The sequence below is a fragment of the Chanodichthys erythropterus genome, chromosome 16, assembly GCF_024489055.1.
Source record: "Chanodichthys erythropterus isolate Z2021 chromosome 16, ASM2448905v1, whole genome shotgun sequence".
NCBI classification, from domain to species: domain Eukaryota; kingdom Metazoa; phylum Chordata; class Actinopteri; order Cypriniformes; family Xenocyprididae; genus Chanodichthys; species Chanodichthys erythropterus.
In genome coordinates, this window is record NC_090236.1 from 9214810 (window position 1) to 9237468 (window position 22659).

Genomic DNA, 22659 nt, shown 5'->3' on the forward strand with positions numbered 1-22659 from the left:
GGGTTATATTAGCTGTGTGAACTTTGTTTATGCAATGTATTATAGAGTCGCGAGCTCGGGGGCGGGGAGCGCGAGCATTTAAAGGGGACACGCACTGAATTGGCGCATTTATAATGACGCCCCAAAATAGGCAGTTAAAAAACTGAATTAAAAAAATATATGGGGTATTTTAAGCTGAAACTTCACAGAAACATTCAGGGGACACCTTAGATTTATATTACATCTCGTGAAAAAGCCTTCTATGGCACCTTTAAATCCCATTTTCTTCCTCTTTAAAAATGTACTGTCAACATGAAGAGCTTTGTATTATGTACTTAAACTTTCATATTAAATTATGTTTTTAAATAAAACTAATTACCACATGATGCATATTTTTAGATAACCTCTGGGGAAAACATTTGACAGTGTAACCAGATCACACTCCATTGTGAAATCTTACAACGTACAGTAGAAATACCCATAAGCCCTTGCACTTGCATAAACGAACCATAAGTTTGGACAATGTATCAAGGACTTGTGTGGAGACGTGTACGAAAGTTGTTAATCTTTAAAGATCTTTTTAGCTCTTTTTACTATTGGATACCACGATTTTCAGAGTTTTAACTGGATTAAATGAAACGTTTTTTTACAGTGCAGTTGTTATTTGTACTTTGGGACCTTGTTTACTTTAAATTAATTCCATTAATTAGTATGCTGTTCAGAATTAAGTGTGAATTCTAGTCCCACCTTAAGCGCTGACTGTGTGCGCGTCCCCGTGAGTAGTGCGCGGCAGTGAGATCATGTGAGAGTCCACGCTTCTGAAAGTAGGTTAGCAGGGTAGAGTGAGAGAAGAGGGAGGAGGACGACGTTTCATACCGCGCCATAAAACACATCGAATACGACTTGAATTTTTTTGTTGAAAGTGAAGACCTTTAGAGACGCGAATTTACTTCTATTTTATTTTCTTAATAATGCTCACAGTCGGAGCTGAAAAGTTTAATTCGGGTAGCTGTCTCAAGTTAGCTATTTCGACAATATTGCTTCGCACCCAGTGAACTTTGGAGAATCAAGAAACTGCATCAAAATGAGAGGTAAGATGTTTGTAGCACTGTATGACATATAACTAGTACGTTGACATTGCATATTACTTTTAAATGGTCTCTAAACATTTAGCCATATAAAAATGCACGTATGTTTTCATGCACATATTTTTGCTCTGCGTTCCTGTGACATTTGCCACGCGGGCACTTGTTACTTTGTAATGCGTTTAAATGTTCTTTGGCGTTCCATTCTTTCTCAAAGGTTACGATTATTCTTATTAGTCAGATGTCAAAAAATGAGTCTGGAATTCTGACGCCGAATGATGAAGCTTTCAGCGGCAGTTCGTGATGCTGGCTTGTGTGACAGGTTTTTATTACATAACGAGTGTTAAAAAAAAAATCCCTGTGTAAGCTTTAATAATATCCTCTAAAAATATAGATACAACTTGAATTTAGTGAATAAAATGTCTCCAACGCATTTATTCTCTGAAAACAAAAATATTTCTGCTGAACACACTTTGTTATTTCTGTCAGTTATATCCTCGCCTTATTTGGTTATCGTGATACTGTTGTGTGTAAATGTTGGAGATAGAGTTTTCTATCTCTTGAATGTCGGCTGCGTGTTGTTGTTTTCGCAGGGCAGCATGGCCGGCTGTGTGAGCAGCGAACAAACCTGCTGTTCTACTGACCTAGTTATGTCACTGAGCATTACGCAGCATTCACAGGAGGGAAAGAGGGAAAGATAGAGCGCGAGAGAGGGGGAGGCGCTTTGCAGGAGTCGTGCAGACCCATGCGGTCTGTTAAGAGATAGATGGCCACGGCACCGCGCCTTTATCTCCATCATGAACTTGAGTTGAACTTGAACTCCGATCTTGATGTAGACAATGAACATTTATTAGAGCAATCTCACCAATTTATGTAACATGCATGCTTGAGGGTGACATGCTGTTATTTCTTATTGATCAACATCAGTTTTATAATACATGAACAAAGTTTGGCAACAATACATGAAAAAAATATACAAAATCCCAATTAAATTATTGTTTTATTTATTGTTATATGGAAATATTTATGGTAGCACTCTATTTTACAGTCTGTTTCGCATGTATATACTTATTGTAGTAATTACAATAACTAGGTACTAACCCTGAATCTACCCCTAAACCTAATCTTAATCCATGTTGTTACCTTTTGTTATTCAATACTTTCTTGGTAAGTAAGTACTTACCAAGAACGTACTGTAAAATAAATAAAATAACTGTAAAATAAAAAATATAACACTAAAAAATAATGTGTTGGCTCAACAACAACAACAAAAAATTAACACTTTGCATGATTTTTTTTTTTTTTTTTTTGAGCTATGACAACTGAGTGAATTTACATTCAGCCAACAAGCTACACTGAGTTAGAGGAACTTAATAATTTGTAGCATAAACACAATTTTTTTTAGTTGATTACTCGAAAAAATTAAGTCACTCCAACTACCAGATTTGTAGCCCTGGAAGCAATTAATCTTATCTATTTCAGTTAAAATCAACAGCTATCATAGCACATGCTATTTAACACGTATAATTAGTGAAAAAGTAAGATATTACTTGTCACTGGCATTAGCGCATAGAGAAAAATGTCGTTTTTACCTTCATGTATCTACTCTTCTGCACAATAATAACCACAAAAACTTCACCAATTAAAGAAACTGTTTCAAATGTCAAACATAACAGCATTAAACACTAACAGGTCTTTACCTTCATTAAACATGTATTCTCCTTATCCAGTTCTATGCAAAGCATGCTGGGAACAAAGTTATCAAGACAGTTTCATTAAGTTGCTACAACCTAATTAAAAAAAAGCCAATTAACACAGAAATTTGAGTTTAAATTACAGACAATATTAAGTTGATGTAATTATTATGTCAACAAAACTCAAAAACATAATGTTTGCAACTTAAAAGGTTTAATTAAAACAATAAATTAAGGGGGTCGCACACCGGACGCGAAGCTCGGCGCCGCGCAGCGCCGCGCCGCGCCACGTCTTTAAAATTCGAACACATTGTTTTCTATGAGAGTACGCACACCGGCGGCGACATTCGGCGCCTGTCCGCGGCGCCCAGCTACGACTCAGGAAGTTGTTCAAAATCCTGCCGCGCCACAGAGCGCCATTTCAAGGTTTTATATTAAATTTATATTATATTTCCCTCAAATCGTCAATGTACATACTGATTTCGCCCTGTGCGACAAGATACACTTGTTTTACATTCTGAGTTCAACAGCTTGAGTAAGGTCTAAGCATATTTGGGGAAAATGTATAATAAACGTAGCCCTTTCTAATATATTATTTTGCTCTTTTGTGCCATTTTTCCATACACTAACCTCAGTGATGCGAAATAACAAAGCACAGGGAAATTCGATTGCCTCTATTTTTCATTCTTCTACGTAAAAGTAGCAGTGCAGCAGTTTTTTTGTTGTCCGTCAATATTTGATCTGTTTGAGGAGGACATGAAAAACAGGGCATTCAAAAATCTTCAAAGTCTACATTGGATAAATATATAATATATGTATATGTAATTATGTCTGTTGAATACTGCATAATTTAGAAGTTAATATTCTTTAGTACTGTGAAATCCCCACAAAATACGAAATATTAAATATATATATTATTATACATTAGTTATCATGAACTAATAATGAACTGCACTTATACAGCCTTTATTAATATTTAAGTTAATTACAACATTTACTAATACATTATTAAAATCAAAGTTGTATTTAACATTAGTTAATGCACTGAACTAACATGAACAAAGAACAACTGTTTTTTAACTAACATTAAGTTAACAAAGCTTAATAAATACTGTAACAAATGCTCATAGTTCATGTTAGTTAACCTACCTCATACATTAACTATGATAACAAATGAAACTTTATTGTAAAGTGTTACCGAAATGACTTGTTTTGCTAACGTTTTTACTCGGACTAGCTAGTTAACGTTAGTTAAATAATATTGCTACAATGTAACATAGTTGCCTAGACAACCGATACAACAAAACAATAACAGACATAATGTGATCTTCATTAATGAACCTTCAAAAGTCAGCTATTATTCAATACAAATAAAAAAAATAAATAATAAATAAAGTAAGAACTCATCGTGCAGCTCTTCTGTCAGAAGCCGATTCAAAATTGAGCTCGCGCGTATAGAATGTGCGCGTCCGGTGTGAGATACCTGAGACGCGGCGTGGCGCTGCGCGGCGCGGCGCCGAGCTTCGCGTCCGGTGTGCGACCCCCTTTAGATTTTTTAACTTGCAACCATGCATTTATTTAAGTTGTGGTAACAAGTCCTCTGAATTACTTTTTGCAGTCAGAAAATTTCCACTCTGCACTCAGTTTCTTCTCACATAGTTAAATAATGTAAAATCTGGTGCAAAGTATATTACACAATTATTTATTTAGAAGTGAAATATAATATTACATGATTATAAGCACTATTACAATAATTTACCATGACAATGACGTTTCCACCTTAATATTGTTAAATGAATTATCATTACTATTGTCATCTAAATTAGACGAGTAAATGAGTCGATGTCGATTCTTGATTGTCTTGTCTTCTACTCGATTTGTGCTTATAGGTGAAAGTGCAATAATTCTGATGAAATTTTCTCAAATGACAACAATCAATTTTGAGCAATTTATTTACTTCAAAAAGAGATTTTCACAATATGTCTGTGCTTGTGAAGTCTTAACAAAAAGAGTGTTCTTTAGATTGGATGTTTACCTGAAGTTCAGTAAATATTAAATCTTTACATTTAACTAGTGCCCCAGACTCTTTGTCTGTAAGTACAAAGTGAGGATTTTGTTTCAACCATTTTGTTTGCTCTCTGGACACGTTAAAGCCAGTTGCAGGCGTACGTGTCAGGACATACTGTCGTGAGGTGGGGCTGTGTTTAAATATACACAGCGTGGCTCATGTTCACAGGGTAGCTGAGGAGAGCTGTAGAGGATGATATATACTGAAAAAGAGCAGATCTGCACTCTGTCAGGAATATTTTTTTTAAATTAAATACCATGTAAGTTTTGTGTGGTCTGTCTTGTGTCATCGCCGGTCTTAATGTACCTCTAATTTAAGATTCAAGTCTCTCTTTTTGTGTAATCAACACTAAAATGATGATAATCGCTTCAGATCAAAGAAAACACACACAAAATAATGCATGCATAAATTAAGCTATTTTCCCATTGAGAGCCATTAGATGAGTGGGTCTTATTTTAGAGCGTGGCTTTTTGCCTCTCCTACTGCTTTGGTGACCGTGCATGTGTATGACCTTGGTTTTATGATGACCAGACAGCAGGAACATTTGGCATGAGTCTCATTAAAAGTGACTTACTGACACACTGACTGTTTCACACACTCAGTCGGCTGTCTTATCAGAAACTACAGTGTAATTCTGTTTTATCTGCATGAAGCCGTCTGGATTTTACGTCACTTGGGTGAGACTTGGAATGTATTATGTAAAATAGGTGAGGTGTTAAATCATTGTTCTTTACTCTGGCCTACATATGCCAACCACGTGACCAGAAACCCTTCTGCTCATCACAGTGATTGATGAGAGACACACCGTTGCGGAAACGGCGTCTTGGATTATATGCGTCATTTGTGATTAGAGACATGGCTACACCTCATGACATGAGCTTGTCAAAATGAAAAGTTACATGTTTGCCTAAATCTAAATGACTATTTTTTACTTTTCACTAAGGTTTTTCCCCTTGCATTATCCTGAACGCTTACGATTAAAATCTGTTATGCTCTGCTGCTTAATCTAATCTGCCGTCTTGTGTTATGTCACCACCACAATAGACTTAACTGCTTAACGCAGTGTTCTGTACTCAAAGATGATTGCATTATGGCACCTGTACGCAAACACAGATAACAGCGGCTGCCACTCAAAGTAGATTTGAACCATTTTCCTGAATTGCTCTTCACGTAAATGATTACATTTTTCGTCTGGCTATAATATCACACAAATGGCATTTAGAACATAAGGGACTGTGGAACAACAATGTATCATGATCCCTCAGTGATGCTAATATGAAACACATGTCTTTATTCTGTATTCTGGGGTCATATTATACTTCTGCACACAGGACTTGTTCTTGATTTTGAAAACAGCTAAATGAAGTGCAGCAGAATGGAGCAAAATCTAGGTCTCTTGAGAAATTATGCTATTTCAAAGGTTCCTCATTTTGTTAAACCCCACAAAATATACATTACACATCACCTCGTTTCTCAAAGAGTCTGAAAATGGTTTGTTCGAAGATTCAGTCTGTCTAATCTCCTCCTTTCCGAGAGCCTGCTCTGCTCTGATTGGCCACATGCAGCACGTTTCGGAAACTAAATGCCCATTACCATAACTGAATTTCACCTCTGGAGTAGGGCTGACCGATATATCGCATGCGATTGTCACGCGCATTTCGTCAGTAAAGCTGGTTCCCTGATTACCGCGAAATCGCCATCACCTGCTTTCAAATGGAGCGCCATTTAATAGACAGAGCCTTAGATCACTGACAAGCTACGCAATAACGTATTCATATCGCAGATGAATCGCCTTCGATAATGAACGTGATATTGCGTAGCTTATCAGTGATCTACGGCTCTGTCTATTAAATGACGCTCCATTTGAAAGCAGGTGATGGCGATTTCGCTGTAATCAGGGAACCGGCTTTACTGACGAAATGCGCGTGACAATCGCATGCGATATATCGCCCTACTCTGGAGGCTTTCTCAGTGCTTGATACACAGTGATACAAACAGTAACGATGGCGTTGGTTTTACCGTATCAATTTTAGCGTGAGACCTCATCCTTTTGAAGTACATACAATGTGCAAAATGTCGTCAACACAAACCGAACTCTTCCAGGCTGAGTTACAACTACAGTGTAGTCCCTCCATTGTTGAGTTCATTGAGTGGTCTGAAAATATAAAGTTCAGCAAAATGCTTCTTGCTGGATTAGATGATCATTTCTCTGTACTGCCTTAGTTTGGAGAGGAGTGTATTCGCAGTGTGTTTCATGCAAATTCCTGACTATCCAAAGCTGAGCTTGCAAGCTGCGTGTTTAAAAAAAAAAAGATTGAATCAAAGAGGAAAGAATGTGCAAGGACCGAAAATGGGATCAACCCATCACCGGTGTCAGTTATGTCAACTCACTGTAATTACAGTGACTCTGACCACTGATTTATACTGCAAGTGTTGATGGGGGCACTTTAAAGTTGAACTGGTTTTACACAGCATCTTAAAAGGGCAAGACACTGAAAAAACAGTGACTTGTTGAAAATCTAGCATGTTAAAACCATTAAAAACAGTGCAGATGCATGCAAGAAAGCCTCTGAATGGCCACTTAGAAATGTTTTTAATTAGATTTATTAAATTATTATATAAAATAATAATATTATATAATATATATACTTGTCCATGCACATTTTTCATTAATATCAAGATTTTAGGTTAAACATTTCCTATTAAATATATAAAATATAAAATAATTTATTAATAATAATGATAATAGCAATAATAATGTAAATATTCATATACAATTTAATTAATTGTAAAGAGTATTTTTTTAAATTTTGAACTTTAGTATGTATTGTGCCTGTTTTATGTATCAAAATTAAGTGTTCCAGTTGAAACCAGTTCCACCTTAACAGAGAGAAGGGAAAGGCCTATTCAAATGACATGCGCTGGGGATCCGCCCACAGCCGCCCTCCCCTTTAACTGAGAAAGTATGTCAGTAGGACAGCGAGTCCACATGGGCTTACAGCCAAGCCGAATTGAGCGACATTTACAGCCGGCCAATCGCAGACACATCTACCCGTGCATCAACCAATAGACTGTTAGAAGTACCCGGGAGGTGGAACATCTGCATTATTAGACTGAGCAGCCCTGAATGGCGTGTTTGTGGAATGTTTGCAGACGAAGGTTATATAACACTACACAGAGAGCGGTACGGGAGGGGCACCCAAGGGCTTACAGATTTTTCCATTGCATGCCACAGTGTATCTTGGTCATTGCTTTCAGCTGACAGAGCTAGAAAGACAAAATGGAGGATGTTTCCTTTTAGTACTGAGCATGTTGTTGCAAGCTTTGTTTTTTCCTTGCAACCACTACATGCAGCATATACTAGAAAATATTATTTTTATTGCATAATTATTGTACACCTTGTACTACACATTTATTTATTCATTCATTCATTTATTCTTTTTGCCTTTTATTTGTTACTTCATGATTTATTAATATAATTAATTGGATATATATGGGTAGTTACAGGGTTGCCAGGTTTTCACAACAAAACCCACCCAATTGCTACTCAGAATTAGCCCAAAACTAGCCCAGTCGCGTTCCAGGGGATAAAATCTGCGTCTTCGACAGGGTTCCCCTGGTAAAACTTGCATTCCGGGGGCTAAATATCATATTATTTCGGGTTGATTCAATCTGTGGACATGAAAAACAATCCGCGGCAACAGTGTTAGAGTAGCCCAATTCCGTGGGAAAATTATGGACTTGGCAACACTATTGTGATCTTCATTGTTTTTTGTTTTTTTTGTCTATATAAACATTTTATGCTGTTATTGTATTAATTAAAAATGTTAATATAATTAAATATAAAAATAATTGTAAAACTGTCACATATACTTATTTTGTTTATTTCATTTATTAATGAATTCACATTTTATTTTAGTTTTTGTACATAATTAAATACTTGTTTACATACTATTCACTTTTAATCAGGAGATATCAATTTAATATTTGTTTGTATATGGAAGCTAGGTATCTGGTTTCTAAAAGTCCCTACACTGTGTTCACTGTCAGAACCTCTCATAAAAGCAGAGATATAATACACCCTTCAGTCGGAAAATCAATCCTCTGGCTATTTCTGTCCTTCATGCCATGTAGAGTGAGAGAGATCTCTGTATTGGTTGATATTATTTGTGGTGTATGTCAAAAATGTATTTGTGCATGTGTGCTTTACTATGCATTCAGGGACACGTTTTTGCTTTTAATGCTTAAAAAGATGTTGTATGTTGTTTTTATTCCAGCTCAAATTGAAGTTATACCGTGTAAGATCTGTGGCGACAAATCCTCCGGGATTCACTATGGCGTTATTACGTGTGAAGGGTGCAAGGTAAGAATTCTACCATAATTCCCTAATGATCACTGTATTACATTTTCACCTTTTCTTACCGTAGATGTGCAATTTCCTGTTATTTATACAGACTGTTCAGTTCAATTAAATCCACAGAAGCAAAATGAGCCTTTTGTGCTCTATCCCTCCTTATCTTTTATCCCGATGTTTTTGTGCTCATCTGTTTTCTGGGTCAGTTTATATTCCTTTATGTCCGTCATTCGATGCCAGGTCACACCCATGCAAAGCCGCACCTGATATTAGCTATCCTGTACACTTAGGTAACAACGTTTTTTTTTTTTTTTGCAGGGTTTTTTCCGACGCAGCCAGCAGAACAATGCCATGTACTCATGTTCACGACAGAGGAACTGCCTGATCGACCGAACTAACCGGAACCGCTGCCAGCACTGTCGTCTGCAGAAATGCCTGGCTCTCGGCATGAGCCGTGATGGTGAGCGCGAGTCTTAATGTCAAACTAACCCACCAGCAGAAAGAAAACTGAACATTTTCAGGATAGGGACTTAAATTTAAGTACTATATGAGGAGGGCCAGGTCAAAGGGCAGATGAGAGAGAGGGAGTTTTTTGTGACTACCCTTTGTTTGGTTTTAAAGTTTTAACTTAAGAAAAATCTGACCCCAAACTTTTATATAAATACTATAAAAATAAACAATATAAATGCAATTTAAATAATTAGTAATAGTAGTTGAAGTAAAAGTAACTATTCCTCACTTTTGCTTTCTGTAGCGGTGAAGTTTGGCCGAATGTCAAAGAAACAGCGGGACAGCCTGTATGCGGAGGTGCAGCGGCACCAGCAGCTGTCTCAAGAGTGTCTGGCGGGTTTGGGTGGCGGTCTGACGTCACGTGACCGTGAAGAGTCGGGCGACGACAGCGCACACAGCCGGCCGTACAGCAGCGGAGGTTCCAGCTCCAATCTCAGTGACCTGGACGACATCGCCACGCTGCCCGACGGTTTGCTATTCGACCTGCCGCTCACCCCGGAGGAAGCTGGCGAGTACTGCGCTCTGGAGATGCTCGGGGGCAGCAGCGGGTTTGGGAGTGCAGGAAGTGGAAGTTCGTCAAATCAGAGCTCTCCAGAGCCCAGCGTTGTAGATTTGGCAGATGCAGTGAGGGTGAAGCATGAGTACATCCTGCCTGAAAACAGCCTACTGACACATTCTCTCCTGAGCTCTTTACCAGACAACTGCTCTCTACACGACATAGGTGAGCTGCCATTAATAGATTCACATTTTATAGTCATCATTATGCTAATATAAGTTTAGATTTAGATTCTGATATTATTTTAATAACTATTTTCCCTTAAATTGCCATTACTGAAAATCCTCTTTTCCATTTTTTATTGCAATCAAATGAGAATAAATTAGTCATACTTAATTTAGATTAGGGTCAAATTCTCACTAACTATTAACTATGACTTTTGTCTAAATAAACTCCTAATTATTGCTTATTAATATAGTTAGTAAGGTTGTTAAGTTTAGGTATTGGGTTGGATTAAGGGATGTAGAATGTTGTCATGCAGAATAAGGCAGAATTAATACTATGTGCTTTATAAGTACTAATAAATCCTAGTAATATGCATTCTAAAGGATTAGTTAACTTTAAAATAAAAATTACCCCAAGCTTTGCTCACCCTCAAGTTATCCTAGATGTATATGACTTTCTTCTTTCTGATGAACACAATTGGAGTTATATTAATAAGCTTTCTCGAGCTTCATACTCGTTCCCGTTCCATGCCATTATAAAGAACATATGCGTCAGGATATTTATTAATATAACTCCGATTATGTTCATCAGAAAGAAGAAAATCATATACACCTAGGATAACTTGAGGGTGAGTAAAGCTTGGGGTAATTTTCATTTTAAAGTGAACTAATCCATTCTAATAAGCAAGTACTTAATAATGAAAATTGGACCCTAAACTAACCCTTACCATTTACAACTCATGATATCTATTATTTTTACATGAATTTAAGGCATAATGAAAAAAAAAAAAAAAAAACTCTATATGCCTATTTATTTATAACATTATGTTTTTTATAATCTTTTTACAGTATATCTATTTATAGATAAATCAGCAACACTTTACAATAAGGTCTTATTTGTTAACCTTAGTTGATGCATTAACTAACAATGAACAATACTTTTGCTATAGTATTTATTTATTCATCTTTGCTAATGTAAGTTAATACACACCACTGTGTGGTTTATTATTTGTTCATGTCAGCTCAGGTCCATTAATTAATGTTAACACAACAGACACAACTTTTGATTTTAATAATGTATAAGTAAATGTTGAAACTAACATTAACTAAGATTAATAAATGCTGTAGAAGTATTTCATATTAACTAGTTTTAACAAATAAATGTAAAGTGTTATTGATATATCTATATTATGCTTAATTTTCTATATATATATTTATTTTCTGTATTTTTTTATAAATGATATAATCTGTCTGTATTTAAATCCATCTATAGATGTTTATTTAAATATAATGGATCCATTTTATAATCTATATTTGTATCTATAGATCTATATAATATATTCCTTATGTAGCTATGTATATTATTTCTGATTCTGCTTATATCTGTTTATATCGTGATAGACAGATACTGAAGGAAAATGTGCTAATTTGTTCAAATTATGTTCAGAGCGGATCACTCAAAACGTGGTGAAGTCTCACCTGGAGACGTGTCAGTACAGCCCAGAAGAGATGAAGAAACTCACCTGGAACCTCTACACACCTGAAGAAACACGCAGCTTTCAGCTCAAGGTACAGCATCATCATACTAGATGGCATCTCTTTTGATTGTGCTTGCTGATTTGTCTCTTTGTTAATGGCTGTATTATCAATCTCTGCTTTCAGTCTGCAGAATCGATGTGGCAGCAGTGTGCCCTGCACATTACAAACGCCATCCAGTATGTTGTGGAGTTCGCTAAGCGCATCTCTGGATTCATGGACCTTTGCCAGAATGACCAGATCATCCTGCTCAAAGCAGGTCAGTGCTGCTTTCGTCCCACATGGATTACAGATTACTAATCCCTGATTATACAACAGATTTCTCATTCGAATCACCTTATCCACTCACTGCCGTGATATGGCATTTCTGATGTGGCCCAGAGTGGCCGTTCAATCTTATTATTAGTTTAATCACAGTTACTAGTGTTATGATAACCCCATTAGATCATTCCAGGGCACTCTCAGTTTCTTGAGCATTGTCTTTCATACTACATCTAGAATACTCTAAGGGCAGATATTGACATGCAGTTCAGGTAATGCCAAATCAAAACACGTCTACTAAATTAGTGTTGAGTGCAATTTGCAGAGAGCAGTTTTCAGTCTAGCAGAATGCTTGGATGTGGATGATCCAAACACCTGAAATTACTCTTTATAACGTGCAATTTGTGCTTGACTGCATTGTGTTGAATATAGGCCTGGATAAAATGCCATTCTCCATTATTATACCATCAATTGTGAATTTTCTGAGAAAAAAATACACATAGACACAATACAATAAACACTATTTCAGTGTATTTAGTGGCTGGTTAAACTGGATTGTGAGTGGTTAGGGAATAAAACGCAGGTTTTTTTTTTTTTTTGGGAATAAATGGTTTGTGAATTCGCCCAACGGTTTCTGTCTCCATTCTGCTGTGTCTTAAATTTGAAACTTGTATTAACGTTTGTCTCCTCTTGTGTTTGTTTCTCCAACATTCTATCTACTTCTACACTTTGTGCTTACCGTATGAAAAAACTCTTCACTAAACAAAACTCAAAATTTCTAAATGTCATTTAAAACAATCACAAACACAATGACATTTAATTTTGATGGTGTTTGTTGTTCCCATATTTGGTAAAAAAAAATAATATTTTTTTTTTCTTCTGTCTGTATTTTTGCACGGTGGAGCATATTCCCACTTTTCCTTCCCCCTCCCCTGCACTCTTTTATCTGTTTTCTCTCTATCTTTCTCTTTCTGTCTCCATCTCTCTCTTTCTTTCTGCTTTTCCCCCCATCATGTTTTTTTTTTGCCGCTCTCTTTCTTTCTATTACTGTTCCAGGATGTCTGGAAGTCCTGCTGATCCGAATGTGTCGCGCTTACAACTCTTCCAACAACACTATGTTTTTCGATGGCAAGTTTGCCAGCCCTCATCTCTTCAAAGCTCTCGGTAAGTGTCTGGATATGTTCAGAATAGCATGCTACCATTTTAAGCCTACTATTTTAGCAGTATACTGTGAAGAGTATGCATATAATACCTACAGTTGATCTGCTATATATGAGAAAATGTGTAATATACAACACATTCATACTGGGTTCCGCATCCCACAAAATCACTAAAATCAAAATAGCAAGTTAGGATACCACATACTATTTGTGCCATATAGTAGTATGCTATTCCAAATTCAGCCAATGTCAACAACAGTTTTTAAGATACAGTATGCTTCTTGACTCATTGTTTAATCAGACTTTTTAAAGATAATAACATTTTCTGTAGAATAACCTTGCGGATTTAACCATGCACATAAGATTGCGTAGAGATTTTGACAAATATAATCAAGTCATGTGATTACAACGTATCAGAATAATGATGTGTATTTTTTCAAAATGTAAAACTATATAAACAATATACAGTGTACACTTTGCAGCAAGCAGTTCGCTAGTATTCCATTTCAAACGCATCCTCTTTTACTTTATAATACACAACACCAGCATCCTCTTAAGAGCAAGAGTGGAGGCGTCATGAATCAATAAGGCACAAGAGTTAATGGGTTTTTAACCCAGTTAGTTAATACAAGTGATGCTCGGGTGAGTAATAGCTCATCAAAGTTAAATGGAAGTTTTGAAGAAAGCACTCGGTGCACAATATATTAAATAAAGACTTTTATTTTTGGAATAAGTTAGAATGATTTGTAGATAATACCATTTCTTTATTTTATTGGCTTTTTGTCAAATTGCATATGTTTAAAGTCAGCATAAATTGAAAATTCATGCTATTTATTTTTAAATGGATCTTATTGTGAACAATATTGTGAACAATTTTTGACCTTGTAATGTTTAATCAAAATGTCATAACTGAACCTACCGGTGAAAATGACAGACTTCTCTCTCTTGACATATGCAGGACTTAAATCATTTAGTGCACTTAAACCCTACATTCATATGCCTCAACTGGCGCATAAAGCCAAGTCTCCACCCTACATTTTTGATTTTTTGATAATCTATTATACTCTGAACTACGTCACAGTAAGAAAGAAATTCCATTTCATTGCGACTTTAAATGCACAATACGGACATAGAGGCCAGCTATTATATTCACGATAAAGCAAAGCAAAGATAAATTACTCTGAAGCTTTGTGCCCAGAACCTCTTATACTTTCCTTTATAATTCATCTTTTACGCTAATGGAACCCAATAGATCCATTAAGTCATTTCATGCTAAACAAAAAGAGATTGGTTCAGGGTAAATTATGGACCTCAGTGGAAATGTAATTTATTTCTCCATCTTCAGCCCGGTAACTAGCATGTGTATGTGTTTGTAGGGTGTGATGACCTGGTGAACACTGTCTTTGAATTGGCTAAAAGTCTGAGTCGTCTTCAGCTGAGCGAGGAGGAAATGGCTTTATTCAGCGCCGCGGTCTTGCTGGCTCCAGGTGAGACACTCACACCCATGTCTGCTACCAATTTAGTGACTCATTCGCTGAAGAAAAGGATTTTAAAGCTAGGTTTATGTGCTCTGAGAAAAGGTAGTATGTGCCATGGTCAGACTTGCACAGTGACATAAAATGAGACACATTCTCACAGTTTGAAACCCCTGCTCTGTGTTTGTGTGGCGCTCAGATCGGCCGTGGTTGACAGAGTCTCATCAGGTTCAGAAGCTCCAAGAGAAGGTCTACGTGGCACTTCAGCACAGCCTGCACATGAATGGAGCCACTACTGAGAAACTGGACAAGGTGAGGAACCAGGCACACATGGCTCTTTACAGATAAACGGTTACACTTTGAGAATATTTAATGTATATACAACAGTTTGACGGCACAAGTGTGTAAATAAATAAGAATCAACAATGGAGTGTCTTTAAAAACTCTCTTGTGTGTGGAACTTCTTCCTTCCACCATGAATTCAAATCTCAAATTGACAGTTTAACAGATGAGCCCAAGCCTTCGTTATGAATTTTAAAATGCCACTTTAAAATTAGCAACGAAGGAGAGTAGAGTATTATGAGAGAAATATCGACAAAGTGAGTATATTATCTGCATCTGATATAGCATTTATTCTTCAGGTCATTGTTATATTCCTAATAAAAATCTGTTTGAATGTCAAATTTCCCATGACAGCACTAGTCAATGCATTTGTTGGTTGCATCTTATAAGGTGTTGTTTAAAGTAAAAATAATGCAGAGCACAAATTCTGAGTATGAGACACCATACTTGGCCACACGTCATGCCACTTTATTTATTGAAAAATAATATTTAAATGAACAATAATAGCCATTATACAAGTATAAGAATTTTGTACAATAAGAAATAAACACAGTCAACACATTCAGTCAAAAGTACAAAAGCAGCACTCTAGTTTAGTACAGGCCTGGGGCACACATCTCTGAAACAAATTTTAAAATCGGTGCTATGTTTATATATAAAGTCTAGACTAGTGGTTCTCTACTGGTTTATATATATATATATATATATCATAAAATATAATTCGGCACAAAAATGGTTGATGCACACATGTACCGTCACACTTTACTTAATGTTCGCATAAATTATAAGAATATGACTAATGAATGATGAATAATAAATGATGAATAAACAGTATAAGGTAAGACTATTAAATAGCAGTACCAAACAAGTTTTTGTTTATACAATAAAGGTAGTAATTTGGTATGAGCCACCAGTCATTTAAAAATATACAAAATAAAAAACATACCATGGTAAAATATACAATACGTGTCACAGGCATAGAGGCAGAGTTGCGGCATCAAACTTTCGCCCAGACGACCGCGTCATCATTCATGTATTTTAAATAGGCTATATAAATAATTAATAAAAAAATTTACCTATAAAATAAAAGGCCATTCTGGTTTTAGAGCAAAAACATTTTTGAAACAGCTAATTCAGAAGATAAAATCAATATAATATGCCACTAGAAACAACTCTAAATCGTCAGAAACGGTCCTGCATTTTATATCAAGTTCAACTAATGTTACAGGAGATCGATTGCAGTAATTAGAGTAATCATTAGTTTTGTACTGCTAATTATTATTTTATACCCATAAAAATAATAACTGCCAGATAACGATCACCTGCTTTTTCCCGACATGGTTAACATTAGGTGTGTTATCTTAACTAATAACATTTATTAATTAGCTTATAACCCCACATTTAATGTTACAGAAAAAAAGTTCAGTGATCCTTCAGATCCTGTAGGTCGGTTAGTACAGTTTACTGCTGAACAACTCATTTTGTTGGTGTTAAATAACAAAGAAATCGAAAATTAACAGTTAGTTAATACATCTTCAATCTCCCCTCGAAGCTCCGACAGTCCTCAGACAAGCTGTCAATCAACTTCGAATCATGACGACACGCCCCGTTTTTATAGCATCAAATTGCTAGCTAAAATCTAAATCATCACAAAAACGAACAATTAAATATATATCAGTGTGATAACTACCTTAAATGACCAAAACCATCTTTCAGAAAGTTTTATTTGAAGCAGAATTTATTTTTAAGTTTTCACTGAAGTCTCAGTCGACTGCATTGAGAGGGTGGGGTTTATGACCTGTACTGCATCCAGCCACCAGGGGGCGATCAAAGAGCCCGCAGCTTCACTTTTCAGGACGTATTAGACACACCCGGTCACAGGCAGTTGTAGGCAAACAGACGAAGATGAAGAAAAGATTTCCAACACAAGTTTAATGATAAAACAGGCAGGGCAACACACACTAAATGTAAGAGTGACCGGACAATGACCAACTGTGAAGGAAGAACTAAATAGTGACTCAAACAAAGATAATTAATGAGGTACACCTGAACAGAGTGAACTAATAACAGTAACTATAGGACAAAACAGTGGTGGGAAAATCAAACAAAGGAACACATGAGATGAATGAAAACAAACTAAAAGTCCATGATAACTACAAGTCCGTGAAAACTTAACATAATGGTGATATTACTCCCCCCTCTGGCAAGGCGCAACCTCACACCATAACTGATAAAAGACCAGAGGGAGGGATGGAGGGGGTTTTGGAGATCCCCTCGTGGCAATGGTGGAAATAATCCACTGGCACAGACCCAGAGCCAAACAGTGCCGACAGACCAAGGAGGGAAGGAGGAGCCAAGATGGTGTTGTGGCTGACGACAACTGGGGGACAACCGCAGGAGACGAGGCCGATGGATCCATAGGTACAGACAGAGAGCCGATGGAAACGAGTGACATTGCTGGCACTGGAGATCTAGGCGATGCCACAGCGATGAGCGTCGGAGGAGGAGCCAGAGTATCAGAGGGCTGAGGCTGAGGCGATGCCGAAGGGAAGGAGGACCCCGCTGCAGCCATATGGGTGGAGGAACAGAGTGCAGCAGACGGCCCACAAGTCCGTGGCGGAAATAGAGTGACGACTGGCCAAGGGGGAGCCGGTGGGACAAGGGAACCCGGTGGAGCCGCAAGGCAGAGGGTCTCCGGTGGAGCCGAAGGTGGAAGGAGCCAAGGCGGAGCTGACAGGTCGATGGGCCGAGATGGAGCAAAGAGATCAGAGGCCTGAGTCAGAGTGGCAAGATCCTCTCGCACAGACGCTGCTGGTGGTAGCACAACCTGTGGCTCGATGTCACAGCAGGGCATGGGGCTGGAGGACTGGCTGAGCTTCGCGGTGATGGCGGCAACACAAAACTCAACAGAATAATGGTAAGTATAACACAGTCCAATAAATCATAGTTCATGCAGTCTTTAGTGCTGTCTAGAAACTGTGATGATGAAGGGGTGGGATAGGGTGGGAGTCCATACCTCCTCACTGAAGTCTCTCAGCCAGTCCTCATTGTCCATATTCACTATTCCCTCGTCCGATGATGTCGCGGGCTCACGCCACTGGTGAGACTCACTATGGAGCTCCACTTCCGGGGCGAGGGTCAGCACTGTCCTCTTCTCCTCGGGTTCTGGCTGACACATCGCAGCAGGCGATAGCTCTCCGTCTGCAGGGGGCTCACACAAATTCGAAGTTACGACCCACCAGTTAAGAAACACTAAATTTAAAGTCAGTTTGCTCCTCCCCCATTGACACTCGCTGTGAGAAATGAGTCATACAAATTGTGAAACGGTTTCCGTCTGATATAAGTAGAATATTGCTTGACTGGAAAAGGCTATCAGCCAATCAGATTCAAGAAGCAGAACTAACTGTTGTATAAAGATATATCTATACCACTGAATTGAACATAATAACTTTTTTTTTTTCAGTCAATAGAATAATTTATGGGTCAAAAGGTTTAGCACAATTGTTTTTGACCTGTAAATGTTATGTGACAAAAACATGCCATGTTTTTTTATTTATTTTTTCTTGCATACTTTCTGTCCATTCAATGCAAACTGCCACAATTTACAAAATATACACCTGCTTTCAAAAGTTTGGGGACACTGTGATTTTTTTTTTTTTTAAATTCTTCTATTCAGCAAGGATGACAGTAAAGACTTTTACATTGTTACAAAAATGTTATAATGGTTTCCACAAAAAAAATATTAAATTGTAATAATATTTTACAATATTACAGTTTTTACTGTATTGTTGATAGAAAAAATGCAACCAGCCCCAAACTTTTGAAGCAGTCATTTTTCTACTGTTAAATATCCATGCAAAAAACATGTTTGAGATTTCATCCAGTAGTTTTAGTTCTTTGTTGTGGAGTAACAACTCATTGTCTTGTGTTCACAGATGGTGTCCAAACTACCACAGATGAAGTCGATCTGTAACCTCCATATTGACAAGCTGGAGTTCTTCCGCCTGGTTCACCCGGAAACAGCCTACAGCTTCCCGCCTCTGTACAGGGAAGTGTTCGGCAGCGAGATCAACTTCCCTGACTCCACCAACAGTTAGAGTGAGGGAGATAGTGAGGGAGAGAATGAGAGAGAGTGTGAAGGGGGAATTATAGGCTTGTGTTAAAGAGAGTCCATTACGTGTAAAAACAGCATTTCAAAGAAAAACATTTTAAAAACCTCCAGGGAGAATCCTCAGTCTATTGCAGCACTGTCAGCCTACATACAAACACAATACACTACACACACACACACACACACACACACACACACACACACACACACACACACACACACTTAACCCGCTGCAAACACGTTCATGTGCACAAACACTTGCTGCTACAGTACAGGGGCCAACAAAGTATTTCAGATTCGACAACGCACACAAACACACTCATATATGGATTATTTCTGGAGTTGTGCTCTCAAATCTTTTATTATTTTACAGAAGCACTCCTAAATGATCTTTAATGTACAGATGTATGCTTGCAAGGGCCCTTTGTTGATGTCTAAGCATGCTACTATTCCTTCTGCATCTGTACATGAAGAGCTATTTAAATGGGTTTTATAAAGGAGGTTTTATAAATATGATTTTAAGAATTTTACAGGATCAAACTCTCTTCCACATGAACATTCAAGAGAGCACAACACCTTTTTTAATGAAGTGCATCCTACGTACTAGGTGACAGTCACACATCCTTCCTCGACGAATCACTCTTTAAGCACTAATATCGCTTTTTTTCCCTCCCTCTCCCCTCAAACGAGTCATGAATGTATCCCAAAGCAAAGGCACTTATTTTGATTTGAGACCGAATGTACACAATGCACTTTTGGTCTTGCATTCTGCTTTATGAGACTTTGACAATCCACTAAAAAAAAACCTAATGTGCCCAGATTGTTCGTTAAAAATGAAGGGACCAATGTTACCAGTGCTACTTTAAATGAACATTTCATGTTAAATACAAGTTTGTAATAATAATAATTAAAATAAATGTTTAATTTAATTAAATGCAAGTAATACATTAAGAAAAAAAAATCAGAAACTTTAGAAAATAATTTTGAATCATCTCTCAGTTTGTGAAAACAAACATGCATTGACAGAAATTAAGTATATGGGGCAACTGTATGGTTATAAAATGATTGCCCCTTATAGTGCTTAACTTATCTGTTAGCATCTGAGTTGGACTTGTATTTAACATGGAATATATCCTTTAAAGCTATTTAAACGCACCAGAAATCATAAGTGTGCTAAACTCTTTTCTAATGTGCAATAGAACAACCTGATTATCACTACAAACGTGCAGTCATGACCAAACATTTGTGAATGCCTTGTTTTGTTACAATTAAGCAAAGAAAACCACACAATCCTCACTTTAACAGTTATTTACATGATCGCATACCTCATTTTCAGCAGAACTTGACACATTCAGTATGGTATTAGACTTTAGCAAACAACTGCAAAAGCACACAATATTAAATGCAAAACAGATACTCAGTAGAATACTGATATATATATATATATATATATATATATATATAAGGAGTTTGCAAACTTGGGCATGACTGTAAAGGATTGGCGAACACAACTTTCTAAGCAGTGATTCCATCCACACATGCTCTTATTTGCTCAGGCACATTTTGACAGTGTTTGGTGCTGCACCTTTTTTTGTTGTTGTCATTTTAATGCAATGAGAAACCTCAGTCCCATGTCCCCTTCCCTTGTAAATGCCACTTTAGAATAAAAAACAATTAAATGTTCATTTCATTTATATGGACATTTCTAAAAGATTATTTTGAATAGGAATGTAAATAAATTAGTCTATTTAGTCAAGATAGAGAGAGAAAGGTGGAGCGTGTAAGGAAGAGAGATGGGAATGTTAAAGAGCCAGGACTTTCATCAGCCGGCTTTTGAATTCTTCCAGCTTGTGCATGGAAGTACCGGACCAGAGAAATGAACTGGGTTTGGACTGACTTTTGCCCATTTTGTTCTGGAGCTGCTCTGGACAGAACGCTAACAAGAGAGCCAAGCTGGATGGTGTGCCGACATTGACATTATTCTGTTGACGCACACAGATCTGCGGATGTTATGTCTAAGCAAGAGAAAAGGAGATTCCATCAAAGCTCAGTCCTGTAGGTACAGATATGCCAGTGAGCACGGCTGTGGTTTCTGTTGTATTATTTTGTAAATTGTTGATCACCTCTCCTTTTGTCCATTTCTGTGGTCCGGATCGCGTCCTTCCATCCTATTTTTCCTACTAGTACACCATAGTACAACAAAAACACAGTTTCGACAGAGTTCTCAGCTACTCCTTTGAGTCGAGGTTCACAGTATTGTTTATAGTACTACTATATATACTACACGACTGGTTTTAAGTGATTCAGATGAACGAATGGTGTTGTATTCTGTATGAAAGAGAAAGATATGGTTTTGTATCTCAGTTTTTAATGAACAAGAGTCTTCTTTTTGTGTGCCCAACATTACAAACCTCTCACGTCAAGGAGTGTAGCCTGCCCTTGGTTTAAGAATGAGAATTATGGGAAATATGTCTGTGCAATGTATTATTAAATGTGTTGTTTTGACAATCCCCACCTCTAGGCCTTTGATGCATGCCTTCCTGTTAAGACAAAACTGTCTCATTCAGTCTCCCTGTAAAGCAATTTCCATGTTTTTTTTTTTTGTTTGTTTTTTTTGTTTTTTCTGTAGAAGAAATGTTTCTGCTTCTGTGTGTTTCACACAAAAAAAGATTTATTCTCAGGGAGATAGCTGGTCTCTGTCTCACCAGTGTCCTCTGCCGACAACACACACACACACACACACACACACACTTTGCACCGAATAGGAGACCCGTATTCTTGATCACTGTGTCCTGTAGCTATATTTAAATATATATATATATATATTTTTGTGAATGTCAATCACAAAGTGTCAAAAACCTTTCCTCTTTCTGCTGATGTACTATTACAGGTTCTTTCAGCCTGAATTATATGACTACATGAAAAAATAAATAAAAACTAAAGATGGATCTTATTCTTTAAAAAGAAATTTTGTCCCTTGTGATTTGTCTACTTTGCTAAATTATCTTAGATTATACACACACACACACACACACATATATATATACACTACCGTTCAAAAGTTTGGGATCGGTAAGATTTTTAATGTTTTTAAAAGAAGTTTTGTCTGCTCACCAAGGCTGCATTTATTTAATTAAAAATACAGTAAAATCAGTAATATTGTGAAATATTATTACAATTTAAAATAACTGTTTTCTATTTGAAAATATTTGAAAATGTCATTTATTCTTGTGTTGGCAAAGCTGAATTTTCAGCATCATTACTCCAGTCTTCAGTGTCACGTGATCCTTCAGAAATCATTCTATGATGATTTGCTGCTCAAAAAACATTTATTGTGTACAGATGTACAAAATATTTGTGTACA

General features: G+C 37.0%; 1 protein-coding gene across 2 annotated transcripts; it reads left to right on the top strand.

Annotated features, from left to right (window-relative positions):
- The first annotated feature begins 814 nt into the window (after nucleotides 1-814).
- On the top strand, nucleotides 815-22303 carry rorcb (RAR-related orphan receptor C b). Of its 2 annotated transcripts, XM_067363945.1 has the most exons (10): nucleotides 815-1070; nucleotides 9104-9189; nucleotides 9499-9640; nucleotides 9935-10411; nucleotides 11858-11979; nucleotides 12073-12205; nucleotides 13264-13371; nucleotides 14744-14854; nucleotides 15042-15154; nucleotides 19120-22303. In XM_067363945.1, exons 1-10 carry the CDS (start codon nucleotides 1064-1066, stop codon nucleotides 19279-19281), a joined length of 1461 nt encoding a protein of 486 aa, XP_067220046.1. In that variant the 5' UTR covers nucleotides 815-1063; the 3' UTR covers nucleotides 19282-22303. The 2 variants fall into 2 exon arrangements, with proteins under 2 accessions (XP_067220046.1, XP_067220045.1); XM_067363944.1 differs by lacking the exon at nucleotides 815-1070 and having other exon boundaries at nucleotides 9079-9189.
- The last annotated feature ends 356 nt before the right edge of the window (nucleotides 22304-22659 follow it).

Bases quoted from the DNA above. Each gene is read 5' to 3' on its own strand.
- rorcb (XM_067363944.1), top strand. From the start codon at position 9,079: ATGTTGTATGTTGTTTTTATTCCAGCTCAAATTGAAGTTATACCGTGT. The intron at 10,412-11,857 runs GTGAGCTGCCAT...AATTATGTTCAG, and splicing joins CTGCTCTCTACACGACATAG to AGCGGATCACTCAAAACGTG. The intron at 12,206-13,263 runs GTCAGTGCTGCT...TTACTGTTCCAG, and splicing joins GATCATCCTGCTCAAAGCAG to GATGTCTGGAAGTCCTGCTG.